The following is a 20914-nucleotide window of genomic DNA, read 5'->3' as shown; positions in this document are numbered from 1 at the left end:
AATTAACAAACAAGAAAGGAAGGAATCGAACCCGCCTAAGTTAATTTCAAGTCAACCATATAACCTATCTATCACTTTCTTTAAGATGTTAGTAAAAATATTACAAGGCCTAATTACTAGTTAAAATTGTGTACATCTTATATGGCACATCCATCACAACTAGGCGTTCAAGATGCAGCATCTACGATTATAGAAGAACTACTACACTTTCACGACCCCGCACTAATAGCCGTTTTTTAATTAGCACACTAGTACTTTATATTATTACAACAATAATAACCACTAAATTAACAAACACTAATGCTATGGACGCCCAAGAAATTGAAATAGTATGAACAATCATGCCAGCAATTATTCTAATGTCATCGCTCTTCCTTCTTTGTGAATCTTGTATTTAATAGAGAAAATTAGTGACCCTCATTTAACAGTTAAAGCAATTGGCCACCAATGATACTGAAGTTACGAGTTCACAAACTATGAAGATCTAATATTTGACTCATATATATTACCAACCCAAGACCTTACTCCAGGACAATATCGATTTCTAGTATGGTGGTCCCAATAGAATCCCCGATCCGAATGCTCATTTCTGCAGAAGACGTACTTGACTCATGGGCTGTTCCTTCTATAGGAGTAAAAACAGACGCCATCCCAGGACGATTAAACCATACAACCTTTATTGCATCCCGCCCAGAAGTCTCCTACGGACAATGCTTTGAAATCTGCGGGGCAAATCATAGTTTTATACAAATTGTCGGTGATGCAACACCCCTAAGCCACTTTCGAAGCTGATCTTCATCAATACTAGAAGCATCATTAAGAAGCTTTCACGGATAAGCGATAGCCTTTTAAGCTAAAGATCGGTGACCACCAACCAACCACCCTTAATGACATGCCACAACTCAAACCTGGCCCATGATTTGCTATTTTACTAACATCATGAATTATCTATTTAACCATCCAAACTTCTAAAATTAACAACTTTAAATATCAAAATGATCCAACACCACAAAATACAAAAAAAGAAAAAAACACAACCCTGAAACTGACCATGAATTTAAGTTTATGAGCCCCCCTCCACTAGGAGTCCCCCTAATAGGACTAGCCCTAATACTTCCATGACTGCTATTTCCTAAAACAACAAACCACTGACTAAACAACCGCCTAGCAACAACACAGGCTTGATTCAAAACAACTTATGCTCCCGATTGGTATTAAAGGATACAGCTGACCTCTCCTCCTGGCCTCTTTAATAATACTTTACATTTCTATAAATCTCCTGGGCCTGCTACCATATACATTCACCCCTACAACTCAACTCTATCTTACCCTGGGCCTCATAGTCCCAATATGACTAGCAACCGTCTTAACCGGCCTTCGAAATCAACCAACCCACGCCCTAGGACATATGTTACCAGAAGGCACCCCAACACCTTTAATCCCAGTCCTGATTGTTATTGAAACAATTAGCCTATTCATTCGACCTCTAGCCCTAGGAGTTCGACTCACAGCCGATCACCTCCTTATTCAATTAATCTCGACATCAGTACTAGTTCTTATGCCATTGATACCCACAGTGTCTATCCTAACAATAATTTTACTATTTTTACTAACATTGCTAGAGATTGCCGTTGCTATAATTCAAGCCTACGTCTTTGTTCTACTGCTAAGCCTATATCTACAAGAAAACGTCTAATGGCACACCAAGCACAAGCCTATCACATAGTAGATCCAAGCCCTTGACCCCTTACAGGAGCTATTGCAGTCCTCCTTCTAACCTCAGGGTTAGCAATATGATTTCATTTTGGATCAACAGTCCTAATAACACTAGGATTGTTCATCATACTAATAACGATACTTCAATGGTGATGAGATATTGTTCGAGAAGGCACATTTCAAGGACATCACCCTCTACCAGTCCAAAATGGACTTCAATATGGAATAATCTTATTAAGTACATCACAAGTCTTCTTTTTCCTAGGGTTCTTCTGAGCATTTTACAACTCCAGCCTTGCCCCAACCCCAGAACTTGGAGAGTGTTGACCCCCTGCTGGAATTACCCCCTTAGATCTATTTGAAGTTCCCTTATTAAACGCTGCAGTTCTACTAGCCTCTGGTGTAACAGTAACATGAGCCAATCACAGCATTATGCAAGGAAATCGAAAAAAAGCCATTCCACCCCTATTTTTAACAATCATCCTAGGACTATATTTTACCTCTCTTCAAGCCATAGAATACTATGAGGCCCCTTTTACAATTGCAGACGGAGTCTATGGCTCAACCTTTTTTGTTGCAACAGGATTCCACGGCCTGCACGTGATCATCGGCTCCCTCTTCCTATCTGTATGTCTCTTACAACAGATTCAATTTCACTTTACATCAAACCACCATTTTGGCTTCGAGGCAGCAGCCTGATATTGACACTTCGTTGACGTAGTATGATTATTCCTCTACGTCTCAATCTATTGATGAGGATCTTGTCTTTTTAGTACAAACAGTATAAATGACTTCAATTATTAGACCTTAGTTAAAATCTAAGAAAAGACAATGAACTTAATCACACTCATACTAGTTTTTACGACAGCACTATCTACAATCCTCATCACTATCGGATTTTAATTACCATTAAACAACCCAGACACAGAGAAACTGTCACCTTACGAATACGGATTTGACCCTCTTGGCTCAGTACGATTACTATTTACAAACTGATTTTGTTTAATCGCCATTCTCTTTCTACTCTTTGACCTAGAAACTGCCCTTATACTGCCCACCCCATGAGCATCACAAAGATCCCCAACAGGTACACTACTTTGATCAACAATCATCTTACTCCTTCTTACATTAGGCTTAGTATATGAGTGAATACAAGGAGGCCTAGAATGAGCCGAATAAGTATTTAATCTAAACAAGAACACCGATTTCAACTCAGTACATTTTGGTTCAACCCCAAAAATACTTTGTCATCAACGTTATTTACGGTTATATCAGCATTTGCACTAAGCACTACTGGGCTAATACTACATCGAATACACTTTTTTATCCGCCCTCCTCTGCCTAGAGGGAATGATATTAGCAATATTCATTGCAATATCTATATGAGCAACACAAATAAGCACAGAATACCATTTTTGAACACTAATACTTCTCCTAACTCTATCTGCGTGCGAAGCAAGCACTGGGCTTGCCCTTATAGTAGCTACAACACAGACTCACAGAACTGATCATTTAAAAAACTTAAACCTACTACAATGCTAAAAATCTTAATCTCAACCACAATACTACTCCCACTTGTATGATTGACTAACCCAAAATGACTGTGAACCTACTTCTTAATGAACAGCTCTATTATTGCAATAATAAGTCTTATATGATTCAACCTCCCATTTGAATGTTCAACTGTTACAAACATATGTATATCAGTGGATCCAATCTCATCCCCGCTTCTAGTATTAACATGCTGACTCCTCCCACTAATACCCCTTTGCCAGTCAAAATCATTTAAATGCCAACCCTCTCTCCCGACAACGAACTTATCTGGCTATGCTCACACTTATTCAAATATCTTTAAACATCGCCTTCTCTTCAACATAACTTATTATGTTTTATATTGCTTTTGAAACTACCCTCATTCCAACACTAATTATCATCACCCTCTGAGGAAACCAAGCAGAGAGACTAAACGCAGGCACATATTTTTTATTCTATACCCTAGCAGGGTCCCTCCCCCTACTAGTTGCACTCCTAATTCTTCAAACCTCTTTAGGATCGCTATCTCTTGTTTTAATTAATATAATGGAACCAGTAATAATGCAAGACTATACAAACACATTTTTATGAATAGCCTGCCTTGTAGCATTCATAGTAAAAATACCACTCTACGGGACTCACCTATGACTGCCCAAAACCCATGTAGAAGCCCCAGTAGCAAGGTCAATAATCTTTGCAGCAGTTTTACTTAAACTAGGAGGATCTGGGATTATCCGAATTTCTATTATCCTTACTCCTTGAACAAAAGAAATATCGTACCCATTTATAATCTTAGCCTTGTGGGGGGTGGTAATAACAAGCTTAATTTGCATATGATATACAGACCTGAAGTCCCTAAACGCATATTCATCTGTTAACCACATAGGACTGGTAATTGCTGCTATCTTAATTCAAACACCATGAAGCCTCACAGGGGCTATTATTTTAATGATCTCGCATGGGCTTATCTCATCTGTCCTATTCTGCCTAGCAAATTTAAACTATGAATGGACTCACAGCCGAACCCTACTGTTAGTTTGCAGGGCCCAAGCAACCCTACCGCTTATGGCCACCTGGTGACTTTTTGCGAATCTCTCAAACATGGCCCTCCTCCGTCAATAAACCTCAGAGGGGAACTAGCAATTATAGTCTCCTTGTTTAACTGATCCCCTTGGACAATCATAATTACAGGGATCGGAACCCTAATCACAGCCTCCTATACGCTCTACATGTTCCTAATAACTGGGGATTCATGTCGACAAAAGAAAACAAGCATTAAAAATGCAATAGGTCTTGCCTCTAATTAAGCTAAAGCCATTTGCTTTGCCATACAATACCATTAGCAAAGCAAATGGGTTTAACCTAATTGAACGCGAGACCTATTGCATTTTCAATGCTTGTTCTAAAATTTCAGCCTTATTTCCTCACGCTAAAATATTTTCCAACTGAGAATTTCCGTTTACCCACAATCTGTCCTGTATATCAGGATTGCTAGCATGCATTACAATATGATCCCTTATTAGGTCATCCTGCAATGTGCCAAATTTGTAATCACATGCCAACCTTTGTAAGTCTGGAAAATATTCATCAATGGTTTCAGTTTTAGTCTGCTGGTGCTGGAAAAATTCATACCTACTAATCCCAATGCATACTTTAGATACAAAATGTTTGTCTGAATCATGCAATACAGCAGTAAAAATATGTATGTCCCCCCACTACAGGTGTCTTAGTTATACAAGAATTCATTTTAACCCCAAAGTACCTAACAAATGAAAAATAATCATTTTTTTCTGAGCATAAAACATTTCTTCCGTATCGTCGTTGGCCTCAATATAGTTTGTAAAATACTCTTTAAGAATCCATTTAAGAGGGGGGTTCCAATCCTGCCAACTGGAATGTTTGAGGAGGGCTGATGCTGAAACTTTGGGTACTCATATTATGAAATGTACTAGTTCAGTGGCAAAGAACATCCTTTATATTGTGCTCCACTGTCCAACCTTCACCATTCAATAGAAACACTGATGTACTTAATGCTGGTAAAAGTAGGCACTCCGATTTGTATTTGCCCTCAACAACTAAAGAAAATGTCACACAGCAATTGATAAACCTTTAAGTCTCCCTGTGTAAAGAATCTGCTGTGCACCACAAGAACAAAATCGCGCTTACGTCGGGTCACATATGGTGACCTTGCTGCTTGCCTCGTGCTGGGAAAACTTCTACGATGCCAAGCAACCACCCTCACAGCTCACCTTGCGCTTCCCAAAGCTTCAAGGCGTTGCTAGTCAACAGTTCCCAAACGTGCGCTTGTGCATAACCAGGATAGTGTGGACAACACGTCACACACTTACTTCTCCAGCCCATTGGCTCACGCAGGATCATGTGGCAAGAGGGTTAATGCACCACTGCACCAAATTTCAGTAAGCCTGTTACAAAAGGTGCCCACCTGCTGGGGTAAGGTACTCCGATAGTGCATTCTTTTAGATGCCCAAAGACGCTTTAAAACCGGTAGATGACACAAACTGTTACACTCATAGACTTGGTGTAGACTTTCCAAATGCGCATTGGGTTCCCACTTTACCTGGTAATCCTCACCCTCAAATTGAATTGATACTCAACGCAGGGTGAGTACATTTCAAGTACTTAATTATACTAGATACCTAGCAAGGGCAATACACTTTATTCAGTTCAGCTCCCTGTAGTCAGCTACCCGCAACCTCCCCTATGAACATTCTCAGAACAGAAGTGTGGTGTATGCCACTAAGAGTCCAGAGTGCTGATTTCCTCACTTACATCATAAAGCAGTGATGGGCACCTTATGACTCATCCCTGTACCCTTCTCTTACTTTCACTTCTTTCTTTGAGTCTGTTGCATTTTTATCATGCAACAGAATTATTTACTAGTTTTGTTAAACATCTGTTTACTACATGATAATCCTACTATATATCTTCTCTTAATAACCTTCTGCACAGAGCACTGGTAGACCTACCTTGAATGGTGTGCTGAGTGTTTGCTGTAGAAGAGTAACTACTAAGAATTTGCTACACTTACCAAGTAATTTTTCTTGCAAGTGTACATGGGATGCAAAATGTACTGAAGATGTATGTTGTCACTATTTGCAAAACACTGAAATAAATGAATTCATGACAATTGCTGGGATTCATCAAAGTGATTATTATATTGTAGAGGAAATAAATTGAATGATACACACATGGGTTCAACAGTGCTAAAGATGAATAGCCTAAAGTTAGGACAAATGTAAAAAATACAAATGAATGGGGGATTTGTGAAATACAAATGGAAATGATAAATATGTAACACATCAACCAACTAGAGATATTAGGATTTCCTTGATAAATATAAATGTTAAAAGAGTGAAAGGCACCTGAGTAAATGGTAATTAGTAGCAAAGTTGGTTAGTGTAAAATGCTAAAATATTTTTTACAGTTGTGTTTCCAATTGGAATTGAAAATATGAGTATCCATTTTACAGTGCTATGTTGTGCACATCTATATTGTCTGCGGAACACGTCTGTTGCACTACTGCATCAAATGCAAATGATTATTTCCGTATTTGTAGTGCATTAACATGTATGTTTTACTCAATTTTAGTACAACAAGGTTTGGATCCCTGATCCAGATGAAGTCTGGAAGTCTGCTGAAATTTTGAAGGACTATAAAATTGGAGCAAATGATCTTCTTCTTTGCTTAGAAGATGGAACTGTAAGCAAACCGTTTTTCTAATGTTTCTGAAATATTTGACTGTAATAACTGGCATAAAATCACCTATGCTCGTTTTTCCATTCAGACTGTATAAGTAATACGTTTATTTTTGCACTCATTCTTTTACATTTTCAGTGCTTTTAGTCAACAGTCTTTTCATATTCTGTATTTTAAATACACATGTGTACCATTTATTCTTTACCCTAACATGTTTCAGTCCATAAAAGCTTTCAGAATGGGTTCTTCCTGGTTCCATATTATAAATCTATTGTACATGGTATTCCTTTTGCGTATATTTAATGTTATGTTTTATAGTGCTTAACACACTTTAACCTTTACTTGTAATTTAGCCTAGCGCTAATTAGTAGAAATGAGAATTGTGAAAGGTGCACAGTTAATGTGTGCACAGAGCATTACATGTTGGCCTATATGGAGATCCAACATTTCTTCAATTAACATTTCATCTTGTCATTTTCTGTATTTTAAATACATACGTGTACCAATTATTATTTACCCTGGCAAGTTTCAGTCCATATAACCTTTCAGAATGGGTTCCTCCTGGTTTCATATTATAAATCCATTGTACATGGTGTACTGTTTCTTTTTATTTAATTGTATGTTTCATAGCGATTACCACATATTAACCTTTACTTGTAAACTAGCCTTGCACTAATTAGTAGAAATAAGAACTGTGCAAGGTGCACAGATAATGTGTGCACAGAGCATTATATGTTGGCCTATATGGAGATCCAACATTTCTTCAATTAACATTTCGTCTTGTCATTTTCTGTATTTTAAATACATACGTGTACCAATTATTCTTCACCCTGGCAGGTTTCAGTCCATATAACCTTTCAGAATGGTTCCTCCTGGTTTCATATTATTAATCCATTGTACATGGTGTACCGTTTCTTTATATTTAATTGTATGTTTCATAGCGATTAACACATATTAACCTTGACTTGTAAATTAGCCTTGCGCTAATTAGTAGAAATAAGAACTGTGCAAGGTGCACAGATAATGTGTGCACAAAACATTAAATGTTGGCCTATGTGGAGATCCATAATTTCTTCAACATATATATTTCAACTTGTATCTGGTTTTCTCGCAAAAGTGTAACTCAATTCAAAAATCTTATTTTTCTGAAATTCCTTCAATGTAATTATGGTGTAGTACATTAATCAGCCTATATTTCAGTATGCAACCTGTTAATTGAGGTATTTCAAAAGATATTTTAATGTTTCATAAAGGATATATTTATTTTGCATTTTTGATATATCATAGCGCCATCTTGATATTGATCTAATTGAACCTCATGTCGAGCAACCATTGAACAAATGAAACAATAACAGTGATGAGATGGTCAGTTTACTTAGAGCATGGCTCTTGGTCCAGGTATAATGTAGTTCAAAAAAAGAAAGAGGTGAAGAAAGTTGGGCGGTAAGAAAAGGGATAGTCATCAGAAACATTGAAAGGCAAGCAGGCATGAACAATAAGTAGCTATGAATTTTGTTTACTGGATGGAGCAAAGCGAGAAGGATGAAGGGGGATTGTCAAAAACTGAAAATGTGTAATAGACTAGAGGTAGTACAAATCATTGAAGATCAAGTATGAATAGCTGCATTTTTAGCTCTATCCGCAATTGAAAGAGGTCTGCTTACCATCTGAGATCCTAAAGTAAATATTTCCAGAGAGACGTTGTAATACCCTAGAATGCTAGAGTGCTGCCAAGATGGGTTTGTTTCTAGTCTCTACTCATTACATTTTTAAACTCGCCTAAAATTTGTCATGAAAATTATAGATATGTTGGAAGTTTTGGGTGAATGATTCAGCCTTCTGTTGTAAAACTAATGAAGATTTCTTAAAGGGCGGAATATGGTCATTGGCTGCTCCTCAACAGACGAAAAATAAAACGATGCTCTAGCATCAAGCTCTGAGCCAGCTTGAACATGGAAGGGAAGGGCATGGGAGGGGGAGGAGGAGTGCTTGTGCACTCCTTAAGTGCTCATTTGTGTTTGGCAGGCCGTCAAACACCAGCCTAAACACCTATGCACACTTAGGTTTTCAATGCAGCTGGGCTGGAGAAAACCCCACAGACTTCCAGGCCTAAGTGGATTGTATTTCTTGCCCGCCCAGGCCAATCCCCATGTTTTTTCCGGGGGCTGCTGCGAGCAAGGAAGAAGCCAGCAGGAGAGACACAACGCAGGAGGCAGGCGTGTACGTTTGTTTCATTAATATTTTTAACCCGTGTCTCCCTCCAAGCTATTCCCTCACTGTGCGCACCCCCCCAACTGCCCCACCACCCTTTGTTAGTTTTGGTCGCCCCTGAATATGGTCGAAGCGTTTGCCCCAGATATAAGTCTGACACCTGAGGGCATTATTTGTTTCAGACAATGGGCTTGTTACTAACATAATACCCCAAAAGTTATAACTGCAAATAGTACACTACCCATCTACTTTTTTTTGTTTCCTCACAGACATTCCACAGGGGACAATCATACCGCTGCCACCCTATTCACTTGTTTTAACTCTCATGCACTCCTCATGTTTTTCCATCAGTACCGCAGTAGCGATATTATTTTAAAATACAATGTCCACACATTTGGTTAGAGTACCTTAATCTATAGGCAGGATTCAGTGTCACATAGCTCCCTCCGTCATTGCTCGCCGCATTCAGTGTCACATAGTCATTCCATCATTGCCGCCTGAGGCTTAAACATGGCAAGAAAGCTCTGAATGATGTGATTCTCCATTCAGCTTGAAAGAATAGCGTCCTCTGTATCAGCCTGTTTCAAGCGGCAAGACAGCACAGCCAAGGACAAAGTATAAAGTGACAAAACCCACTTGATTTAACACTAAGGAAAGTGGTTAAAAGAGTCAGCAACATGGTAAGAAACATCATGGACTAGCCTGGTGTTTGTATGTGGCGAATGGCTACTTGTCTCTGAGGAAATAGTGCCAGTGATGGCACTGTGCTGACTCAAATCCAGAATATGGAATGTTTATGATTAGCAAGGGACTCGTGAGGTACCTTTCCTAACTTTTTTTGAATGCTGTATGAATGATGGTGTTGGGAGCGTCACAACCCACAGTTAAAGTGATAGTGGATAATATTGGGAGACATTGTTATGGCCTTGTTGTGACTTGGGGGCACATGCATCAATGTAGGCTTTTGCGATTCCTTAATTGCGATTATTAAGGAATTGCAAAAGTCTATGCATGTAGGAATCGCTATAAAATGAGCGATTCTCGAACATTCCTTAATTGCGACTCGCAAATTGCTAGTCGCAATTAAGGAATGCCTTCCCATTCATTGCTATGGGCCTCCAGGCCAATAGGAAGGAATGGGAAATTGCATGCGCAATTTGTGAGTACCCAATAGGTACTCGCAAATTGCGCATGCAATTTCAAGGGTGTCAGAAGGACACCCTGTCGCTCCCCTGAAATTGATCTGTGCACACATGTTGTGAACACACATGCCCTGCATGTGTTTGTGTGTAACCAACAACTTTGAAAAATGCACTTCAAATTCACTTCACTTCACTTCACTTCAAGTTCAAATTGATGGTAATTTGCGACCCCTATTAACGTAATCGCTATTTGCAATTTCATCATGAATTGCATGTAAGGAATCACAATTTGCGATTCCTTAAATGCAATTGCAATTTAAGAAACCGCTTCTGAATGAGTTCCATGTGAATGCATGTTTCAAGGATTACTGTGGAAATAGTATATCCATACGTACAAGGCCGTTTGACAGATCATGCTCCATATCTTCAGGATGGTCCTTTTTCCCCAAGGGCCACTCCACAAAGGTAGCCCTCATCCTGAGAGATTGGTGAATCTATTTCCTTAGTTTGCCGCCTCTCGACTCTGCTCCTCCACAGGCTCTGGCTGTGGCACAGCTTCTGTGCCTACCAAGTAGTTGCGTATCAGGCATCAATCTACCACAATCCTTATTTTTCTTTTGCATCATATGCAGCATAGGTGCACCATCCTATCATGTGGAGAGTAGAACATGAAGATGTGGTGCCCTACAAATCTCTCCTTAACTGATATAGAGAAAGTTTACTTTTTTTATGTCACAATAATACAATGATCCCTCTCAGAGTGAAATGGTTTTAAAGAAAATGGATTATCTTCCTCCTTTCCCAATAGCGTACATTGCAAGAAGATTTTATATGACTTTATTTGCAGCCTACGTATAACAAAGCATATGGAAAATAATTATAGTAGATATTAAAAATTAATGCAGCAATTTACAATGAACTAAATGCAAATATTATAAACACAACATACTACATTAAATGCATTCCCTTCTATATAAATAGTAGCTGATCGTGATTATCACAAAAATGGCCTGTCATAGGGAGGGAGTGGCATCAAACCTACATGACGAAGACAAACACACTGGAGTTGATTAGAATGCAATCTGTATTTTTGTAAAGCCAAGATGTTGTAGCTTTGATAGAAAGACAGCAAGGTAACCAGCAGTTATATATACCGCTGATCCAGCGTTATCAGGGCCCACTTACTTACCATTGGTCCTCTGTTGGACCTTTTTATCCATCTGAGTGTTGATGGGAGTTAGCATTAACATCAATCACATTTATATTAACTGTGCAACCCATATGGCTACACAAAAAGGAACAAGAATCGGTAGCATGGGTTAAGAAGACTTATTACAAAACAGCAATCAAGTTCAAATACACCACATTCAGCACCATGCCGGAGAGATACAGAATATCAACTGGGATTCCCAGACGCCTACAGAAATTAAGAAAAATTAGTATTAAACAAACAAGCAAATTGGTAATGGCAATGAAAAACAGTAGCATCAAAACTTGGTGCTCAGAGAATAATCTAAGGCTCTCTGTCCATAAGTACTCTATGATTTCAAAGTCCAGAGGGTGGTTTGGGAAATGAGCCCTGGCAAATCAGGTTCACTTCATCAAGGAATTCAGGTCAAGGCAAAAAAGTAATCAAGTAGTGTTCGTATCACAGAAGCTCAGTCAAGAGTCTTCTCTGAGTCAGGAACAAGTATTAGCCTAATCCACACTTGAGCAAGAATCAAAGGAAGCATTGAGATATAGAACCTCTCAAAGTCCATTCAGGTAGAAGAGACTCAAGGCAAGTGTCTTCTGGGGCATACAGTAGGAAGGTATAAGCAAATCCTCTGCAAGGGGTAGGTGAGTAATCTGAAAAGAAATCTGCGTAGCATCTGAGTAAAAATCCAAGGGGAACAGTATATAACATGCAAAGTCCATTGGGCAACACCCTCCTCAATCACACCATGAGGGGTCCGTTCTACTCGTCAAATTCTGAAGTTGCAGACTGCAAACATTGATAGTGTAACCCACACTTGACATGGAAACAACCTCCTTCCCTCAGACACACTTAGATGGTAACTTTTTGTCAAACAGTTCACTCAGTTAGGGCTCTGTTTCTCCGTGTCCCTTCATCAAGGTCCTTTTCTCAGGCCTTTTTACCCCTATCTCTTGAACAGTAATGTATCTGTTCTAAACTAACAATGCATGTGAATATCTGCAAGAAATGTCAAGTAAGCAGGAAAAAGCAGGGAAAAGTGAAATCAGCATTATGTAGCATGGTGAAATAATGGCCTACTTAAGATAAGTTTAAATGTTAATTTTAATGGTGCATTTTTAATATGCGTGGGCACATTTAAACTCAAATTAATATTTGTTTCTAATGCATTAGGCTTCACACTACATGTACAATTCAATAAGTCATTTAAATATTCAGTTGTAAGTATGACTAACAACTACATTTAAATCAAATATATGCAATATTAATGCACACATTACATAAATACAATGTCGTTTCTAGTAGGATTACATTCTTCATATATTCCGAGGGTTTTAATCACAGTTTCAATTCAGAAAATGTTATTCATGTAAAGTAGCACACACATCAGGAAAGTCACATTTCATCACTGTGGTGAGTACATTATCTTCTAAATAAGGAAGGTTCTTCATTAATCACACTTAATTATGGTAAAACGTTTATATGAGTACGTTTTCTAATCCGACAGTGAAGGCATTCTTTAATATTGTTAAGTGCAACACTTGCAATAATTTGTTAAATCAAACATGAATCATGTGCTAAGTGCACTTTCATACAGTGTGTATCCTAAGTGTCTATGACATATAATGGGTCGGCAAACTTTGCGCTGCACCACCTCTGTCCCATTAATGACTGAGTACACTACTATTATAGTGATTTTTCGAACCATTGTACAATATCATGTTTTTTTGAGATGTCATGTAATAGAAAACTCATTACGATTATTTCACCATTTTACACTTACAGTCTCTGTCCGGTAGTATAAAAATACTATCCCACATTCAAGTATACGAATATGCAAAGTAAAAGCATACAATTAAAACTTGCAATGAACAATACATCTACTGTGGTACACTAATAATGCAGAGCAGAAATTGAGAAATAAGATGTTATCAAATTAGAAACACTTTGAGACAGGTGGCCCTAAATGTATGATGGCCAGATATACGATATAATAGGCCTCAGAATAATAAATGCAAAAAATGTAAGAGTGACTGATGCTTATAGAGCTGATCAATGCGCCCTGCTCTGGACCACCTTTGTTGCCATCTCTACCCTCAAACTTAGTTAAATGATGAGAGGAAAGGTCAAGCCTCCTTCGAAGTTCAGGCAATGGTAGAGCCTCACCCTAGAGCAAAGAGATTCAGTTGAAGTATTTGGGATTTTATTCAATTGCTGTTATTAGTTTTCCTAAGCATATGAATGAGCTCTTCTGTGATTTGGATGCCTTCAAGCAGATACTAAAATGCAGCTTGGAATGTGGTGACTGAATGGCTAGGTCCCTGGCAATGGCAATCATAGTTCACCGGCATGCCGAGATGTATACAGAGGCTTCTTGTGAGATCTCTAATCAGCACTGACGGATGTGCCTTCAATTGTGAAAAGCTCTTCAGATCAATTACAGATGTGCCATGTCCCATTTGCTGACCTATCCTGTAGTGAGCCTGTCTAGGCCCCACAGCAGTACTATTGGCCCTTTTGTGGGAAAGGTGGAGATACGCAATGCCAACAGCAACAGCAGCAGCTCCAGTCTCCCCACCTCCACTGTGTCAAAACCTCTTTGAATTCTCCCTCCTCCCTCAATCTTTCAGTAGGGGTGAGGATTTCCTTCTTAATGACAAATCAGTAGATGAGTAAAATTGACCATTGGGTCCTCCAATTTTTGACACATGGGGTACACCATACCCTTTCTATCCTACCCCAGGACATCCTGCCTTTTACAAGATGTTACTCTCCAGTAGACTTCACGTTTTTTTAGGCAGTGGTATTTGCTCTACTGATGAAAGGGTTCATAGATCTGGCGCTCCTTAAGAAGGCAAGTAGAAGATGTTGCTCTCTTTAGTTAACAGGGTGGCTATGAAGGACTTGAAACTCAAAAGCATACTCAGCCTGTTTCTGCTCAACCTTTTCATCCGATATGAAAAGTACAAAATGCTGCTCTTAAGCCAGTGGTTTCTAGCTATCCATGTGGAGGATGAGATTGAAATTCGTCCCTGGATCTCCACGGCACCCATTTCAATTTTCCAATTGTTCCTACTCACAGGTGTTACCTTTGATTTAGAGTCCCAGCACTACCGATTTGCTGTGTTTCCATTTGGCTTCAATACTTCTTTGTGAGCCTTCGCAAAGGTGCTGGTTATGGTAGTGGCATTACTCAGATCAAGAGTACTTGTAGTGCATTACGTGGACAACCAGCTTCAGTCTGTAGTGCTAGTCACAGGCCATCCTCAGTGTACAATGACCCATTTGCGTGAACTCACTTCTCCATCAACATCAGTATATTTCTGAATCCAGTTCTAACACCGATTCAGCAATATCTCCCCTGATAGGAATAGTGACCTCGGGGACCCTCTTGGTACATGTCATATGGTATATGAAGGGCCGTCTTTGGTGCCTTATATGACAGTCCTTACAGTATTAAGAGTATCTCAGCTTAAGATCTGACGGCAACACTAGTCTTTTTATCCCCCCAGAGCAAAGCCTGCCAATAAATGTGGTGGAGTTGCAGACAGTCCACCTTGCCCTGATGATTTAAATTCCTTTTTTCAGTGAATGTCATACAAATCCTTTCAGACAATACAAGCACTTTCCATGTCCAATGAACAGAATGCTGTGGGTTCTTGGACCCTATACTTGTAAGCGTTACGCTTATGGTGGTGAGCTCTGCAATTGGGAATTATCCCAATGATAGCCCATCTAGCTGGCAAGCTGAAAGTAAGATTGGATGCTCTGTCATCTCTCATTAGAGCATCATGAATGGGAACTTCATCCTGAAGTGACTGACATTTTTCGCCAGTGAGGTGTTTATATTTGTATCTCTTTGTGTTGAAAGCAGGAAGTGCCACCTTGTTCTTTGCACTGCACTTTGCTCCAAATGGTTCTCTGAGGAGTGAACTCGAGTTGAACTGGTTGAAGGTTTTTGTGAATGCTTTCTGCCCATTTAATGTTCAAAGATTTTTGTTGCTTTTCTGACCTCCCGGTTTTGGACTTTTTACTGTGGGTGAGTCTCACTACTTGTGTCTTGTAATAACTTGGTCAATGGACTGCACGTGTTTACTATGCAGCTAGGTTAAGGGGCACTTGACTGTTTATACATGAACACATGTAAAGGCTATGAATGAGACTATTGTTGTGCGCAGCTTGGTAACTGCCCCCATGTGCCAGTCTACACTGGCACAGGGGGGCACTGCAAGATTAGATGTTGATCTAAGATAGGCCGTAGAACTTAGTTGGCACTCATTAGTTAAGAAAGTGTGGGTTACTGTTTTGTCTACAGTGACACTGTATTATACAGCTAGAGAGACATCTGCCTTAGAGTGCAGTTCCAATTCCCTTAGGCCTACAAACACCCTTAAGGTATGAAACTAGGATGAAATATGTGTGCCCAGTTTGAATCTGCCGAGCCCAAGATCCTACACATACACCTTCTGGGTCATCCAGAACTGTCATAGTTCTCCAGATCAGCTCAGGATCTGAATCCAGGCCTTTTGTCACCCTGCTGGGCCGGGTTAATTACGCTGCTCACCAGCAGAGGGAACAAAGGCCTTCTACACATATGGGGTGATTACCAATACTTGACTCAGCTCCTAAGGAAGGGATAGGGAACTAAATCTGCATCTGTTAATTAGCTATCACACTGTGCCAGGGTTGGACAGCAGAGGCACATTCATCAGAGGAGGAAGCCCAGACCCCTGAAGCCAACGCAGAAGGGGACTCTTCTTTGATGTTTTGTTGGGAAACGTCTCTGAGAGTGATGCTAGCTAGGGGTGGAGCATAGGCCCCAGAGGAGAGCTGAACAGAGACTTCTTGGCGGGGCAATATAGAAATTCTCACCATGCTGGGTTGGAACAGGAGTGGAGGGGTGATGGTGGTCAATGGTGCATTGGCTTCTAGAACTTTCCATCCCCATTTATTAAAAGGGAGAAAGAATAGTTGTTGGAGTTGGACTCTGGACCTGGCCTGTGACCGCAGCAACCTCATGGAAAGCTGGAAAGCTGGAAGGACAAGCCCCCTGATGGACTAAGGACTATGCCTAAGGCTGTGTCTAGGACCAATGGGTCTCTCCAGGGCCAACTCCCTGCAAATTATATTGTATATTAGGTCAGGAGGCATGCTGCAGAGGCTCCAGGTGGCTGGGGGTCACCACAAGGAGCAAATTGGGCAAAGGATGGGCAAAATCGGGCCATAAAGCCTGAGACATTCAGTTTGAGAGGATTTGACCTTTGACGCCTCAAGCAACAGAGCCTGTGGGGCTCCACTACAATTTTGGAAAGAACCCCTAGGACGGGCCAGGGCCCAACGGGTTGGCACAAGCTTGTTAATTTTTAATGAGCTCTGGAGGGAGATATTGGCGGACCTCCCCCGGGATCTCCACAACCCGGAGACTCCATCCCTGGGTCGGTTATTCACTAAAGGGGACCAAAACCCCAACTCTGAGTTCCCAACACCAAAAAGAGTAAGGGGCTGCGCTGTCCTGTCCTCCCCCCATGGTAGTGGCCTCACCCCTGATCCCCATGCCCATGTTTTGGGGGAGCAGGGGAGCTACCACCTGATACAGCAACCTGCCTGCACAAAGTGGGTGGTGGGGGTGGAGACTGCGCCAGCAAAGACAGTGTCAGTCATACAGAGAGCAGCTTGGCTGTGCAGGAGCGGGCTATTGTGGTATGTTCCTTTCCTTTCATCCCCCCACCTTCCAACCTAAGAAGGTCCTGGCCGGTGAACCTGAGTGAAACATTAGCTTTAAGCTTGATTAGAATGTTGAAGTGTGGTATTTTGGCTGTTGAAGGAGAATAAAGAGAAATCGAAGATGCATTTTCTTATGTCAATAAACTTTCCTTTTTACCTACATTCTCCCAAAGATTACTTCAAATATGGTGACAAGGCTGAGATGCTGTGCAGAGGACAGCTCTTTGCCTCCACCCCTGATGTGATGCTTTGTGCTGGAAACTGTTATGCGGACTGCCGTGTTATTGAATGACCACTAAACAAGCTTGAAAAGTGGACAGTAACTGTTGCCAACTGAAACTAATTTCGTAAGAGCTTCCTAAGAATTACATGCAGATGCAAAATAGAGGCAACATCGCGGAGGGAAAAGGCACCTTAGGATGCGACAAAGGGCTGCAAAATAGTGACTGCAAAGCTGCTGGAAAGGTATCCGAGGAGGTGGCAGAAGGATTTGGCACTAAATATGGCAATCTGCTCCACAAAACGTCAATGCTGGATAATGTAGGCACCATCATCGCTTAGGAAAAGAGGTAACTGTTCATCGATTTAATGCAACAGCCTTTTTACAAGAGGTTGTCTATGAGAGTTACAGTAACAAGCTCAGCTGCAGCTTTTAGTGTCAATGTAGCGTGACTGAGGTAAATATATGTCGAGCTCCGCCTATTCTGGAACTTGCGAGCAGGAAGAAAATAAAAGATGTATATTTTTATTACAGTTGGTTCTGTTTTGAGTTAGGGCAAATTTGATTCCGCTGTCTTACAGGCTACGGCTGTGATACCATCCTGAGATGGATGAGTCATTTTGGCTAACTCATTGTAGTACTGAAGAGAATCCTTTTTATCATAGTCTGGTGGTTGCAACTCCATACTCCATCGGTACCATGGTTCCCTGAGGCTCTTAGATTAGACAAACAAGCCTGTAGGCAAGAAAGAGCCTGGCGCAAGAATTATGATGAAGCCGAGAAAGAGCAATATAAACTAATGCTAGCCAATTACAAGAAAAAAATCATAACCGTAAAAAGCCAATATTATACATCAAAAATAGAGATTGCAGGTAACTCAAGTAAGGAACTTTTTACGGTTATAAACAATCTGACAACTATTAAAAAGGAGGATGTGGCCAACTGCAACCAAGATTTCTGTAATATTTTAGCACAGACATTTAAGTCAAAGGTTGATCGAATATACAACCAGTTTGCCTTACATCCGCCAAACCTATATCTCACAGAGCAGGTAGCTAAAACTATAACGGCCTTTTTATACTTCACTCCGACATCCCCAGTGCAAATTGATACCCTTCTTAAAAAAATAAAATCTGGTTCACCGGAGGACCCTTGCTCTCCAAGAATCCACCATCATATTAGCCACCTCACTTGTCCAAGACTATCTGATATATTCAATCAGATGCTCTCTCAAGGAGTATTGACCACCAGGTGGAAACAAGCCTGTATTTTACCGCTACTAAAAAAATCCAATTTAGAATTAATGGATCCAGCCAATTATCGACCTATTGCCAGGCTTCCACTTCCGGCTAAAATTCTGGAGAAGATTGTAAATACAGAACTCTTTAGGCATATTTTGGAAAATAATGTTTTAGATCACAGTCAGTTTGGCTTCAGATCATGTCATAGCACTGAGACAGCTTTAATAAAGACCACCGAGGAAATCCGAATCGCCATGGATGGGGGAGGCTTGGCGGCTCCTATACTCCTTGACCTGTTTGTGGCATTTGATACTGTGGACCATACCTTGCTGTTAAAACGCTTAAAGTGCATAGGTCTGCGAGGAAATGCTCTCATGCTTTTAACATCTTTTTTAACAGATGGAAATCAGACAGTGCAACTGGGCGATTTTAATTCAGCACCTTTTATCCTGCCTGTTGGGTACCGCAGGGCTCTTCTTTGAGCCCTACTCTTTTTAATATATATGTGTCCGAACTAGCACCTCTGATTAGAACTTTTGATTTAATTCCGACCTCCTATGCCGACGACACCCAATTTGTGATCTCAACCATTGACAAAGATGTCAACTACTCTACCAAACTCCATGATTGTATGGTCTCCTTGAGTGAGTGGATGAGTAGGCACTGCCTTAAGTTAAATTCAAGTAAAACGGAGGTGGTGCTCTTCGGAAAGCTTTCTCCTCGTTGGTCACCAGCTTGGTGGTTAAATTCCTTGGGCCCCTTTCATATACCAGTGACGAAAGCAAAAGATTTGGGGGTCATAATAGATGAAAAGCTTCATTTCTAATGTCAGATCTCAAGGTGGTGTCCTCAGCATTTTTTACTATCAGAACGGTGTGTAAAATCCTTCCCTGCTTTCCTAGAAAGGCTAGGAAAGCGGATTTACCTTCCTTGGTTTTAACCAAGTTGGACTATTGTAATGCCTTGTATATCAATGTGCAGTCCAACCAACTTAGAAGACTACAATCGGTTCAGAATGCCGCCGCTAGATTGGTTTTGGATGTCCCTAAATACCAATCCATTAGGGTGGGAATTCAAGATCTACATTGGCTTCCGGTTGGCCAACGTGTGAAATTTAAGGTACTTTGCATCGCTCACAAGGCTCTTCATGGAGATGGCCCACAGTTTCTTCTGCACGTTTTAGCTGGTACTCTCCCAGCAGGTCACTACATTCAGCTAATCCCTTCTTAAAGCTCACCTCCAGAGTTAAAACTATGAACTGGGGGAAAGAAGCTTTAGACATAATACCATTAGGATATGGAATGCTCTCCTTCTTTCTCTTAGGAAGATCACATCCCTGCTTGATTTCAGGAAACATCTTAAGACCTGGCTTTTTAAAAACTAGTCTCTCACTTGGTCAGCAATGCGCCTAGACACCTATGGGTAGTAGTGTGCTATACAAATTGCTATAACATAACATGAGGTGTTTCTTTTGCTCTCTTGGTGTTATTGATGAGAATGATCTCCTTATCAGAACCTGGTACTTAGACGGATTGAAGTAAAACATACTGATTAAGCTTTAGTTAATGGAACCGGCAACCCTCCAGTGGCAGTGATTTTCTTATAGAGAACTTTCACTCCAGATGACTGTGTGCTTGACCTAACATTTGTTAATTGTTGTATCTGTGTTATAATCAACCTGTACTATAAATTAACTATACAAAACTCTATAGTGTCTAGTCATTCTCACATTATACAAGATTCTGGTTCCCTGATTCATGTATCTCCTAATTAAGTACAGTATGAAAAATTTAAATATTTTATGTGTGGTCAACAATCCCAAGTCCCCTGCAAAAGGAGTGAGATGCAGAAAGTGTAATAAGAAAGGGCACTTTGTCAAAGTTTGCAGGGAATTCGGGAATAAAAATGTTCATATTGTTAAAAAACAGGAAGTTGAGACGGAATAGATTATTTGAACACCATGAATATCAATTCAGAAACGATATACCCTACATGGCACATATGTTTTACATGGTGTAAATTTCAACATAGATGAAATGACATTCAGGGAGACATTTTTATGTAATACAATATTAAAGCAGGAGGCATAATAATATCCCATTCCCTTAGTGAGTATGATGATAATGCAGATCACGTTCAAGGATAGAACTACTTTGGGAAAGTGTACATTACTAAACAAGGTTGGAAATGCAAGAAAAACTAAGCGATCAACCTT

General features: G+C 40.2%; 1 protein-coding gene across 1 annotated transcript in view; it reads left to right on the top strand.

The window, feature by feature from the left end:
• MYO5C (myosin VC) overlaps positions 1–20914 on the top strand; it is a 1267761-nt gene that overhangs the window by 187483 nt on the left and 1059364 nt on the right. Inside the window, exon 2 of the mRNA XM_078684841.1 lies at positions 6859–6969. Within this exon, the coding sequence (XP_078540967.1) occupies positions 6859–6969 (111 nt within the window). The remainder of the gene's footprint in view (positions 1–6858; positions 6970–20914) is intronic.

The sequence above is a fragment of the Lissotriton helveticus genome, chromosome 3_2 (genome assembly GCF_964261635.1).
Source record: "Lissotriton helveticus chromosome 3_2, aLisHel1.1, whole genome shotgun sequence".
Taxonomy (NCBI): domain Eukaryota; kingdom Metazoa; phylum Chordata; class Amphibia; order Caudata; family Salamandridae; genus Lissotriton; species Lissotriton helveticus.
The sequence above is the reverse complement of the archived record's forward strand: the minus strand, read 5'-3'. Positions and strand labels throughout refer to the sequence as shown.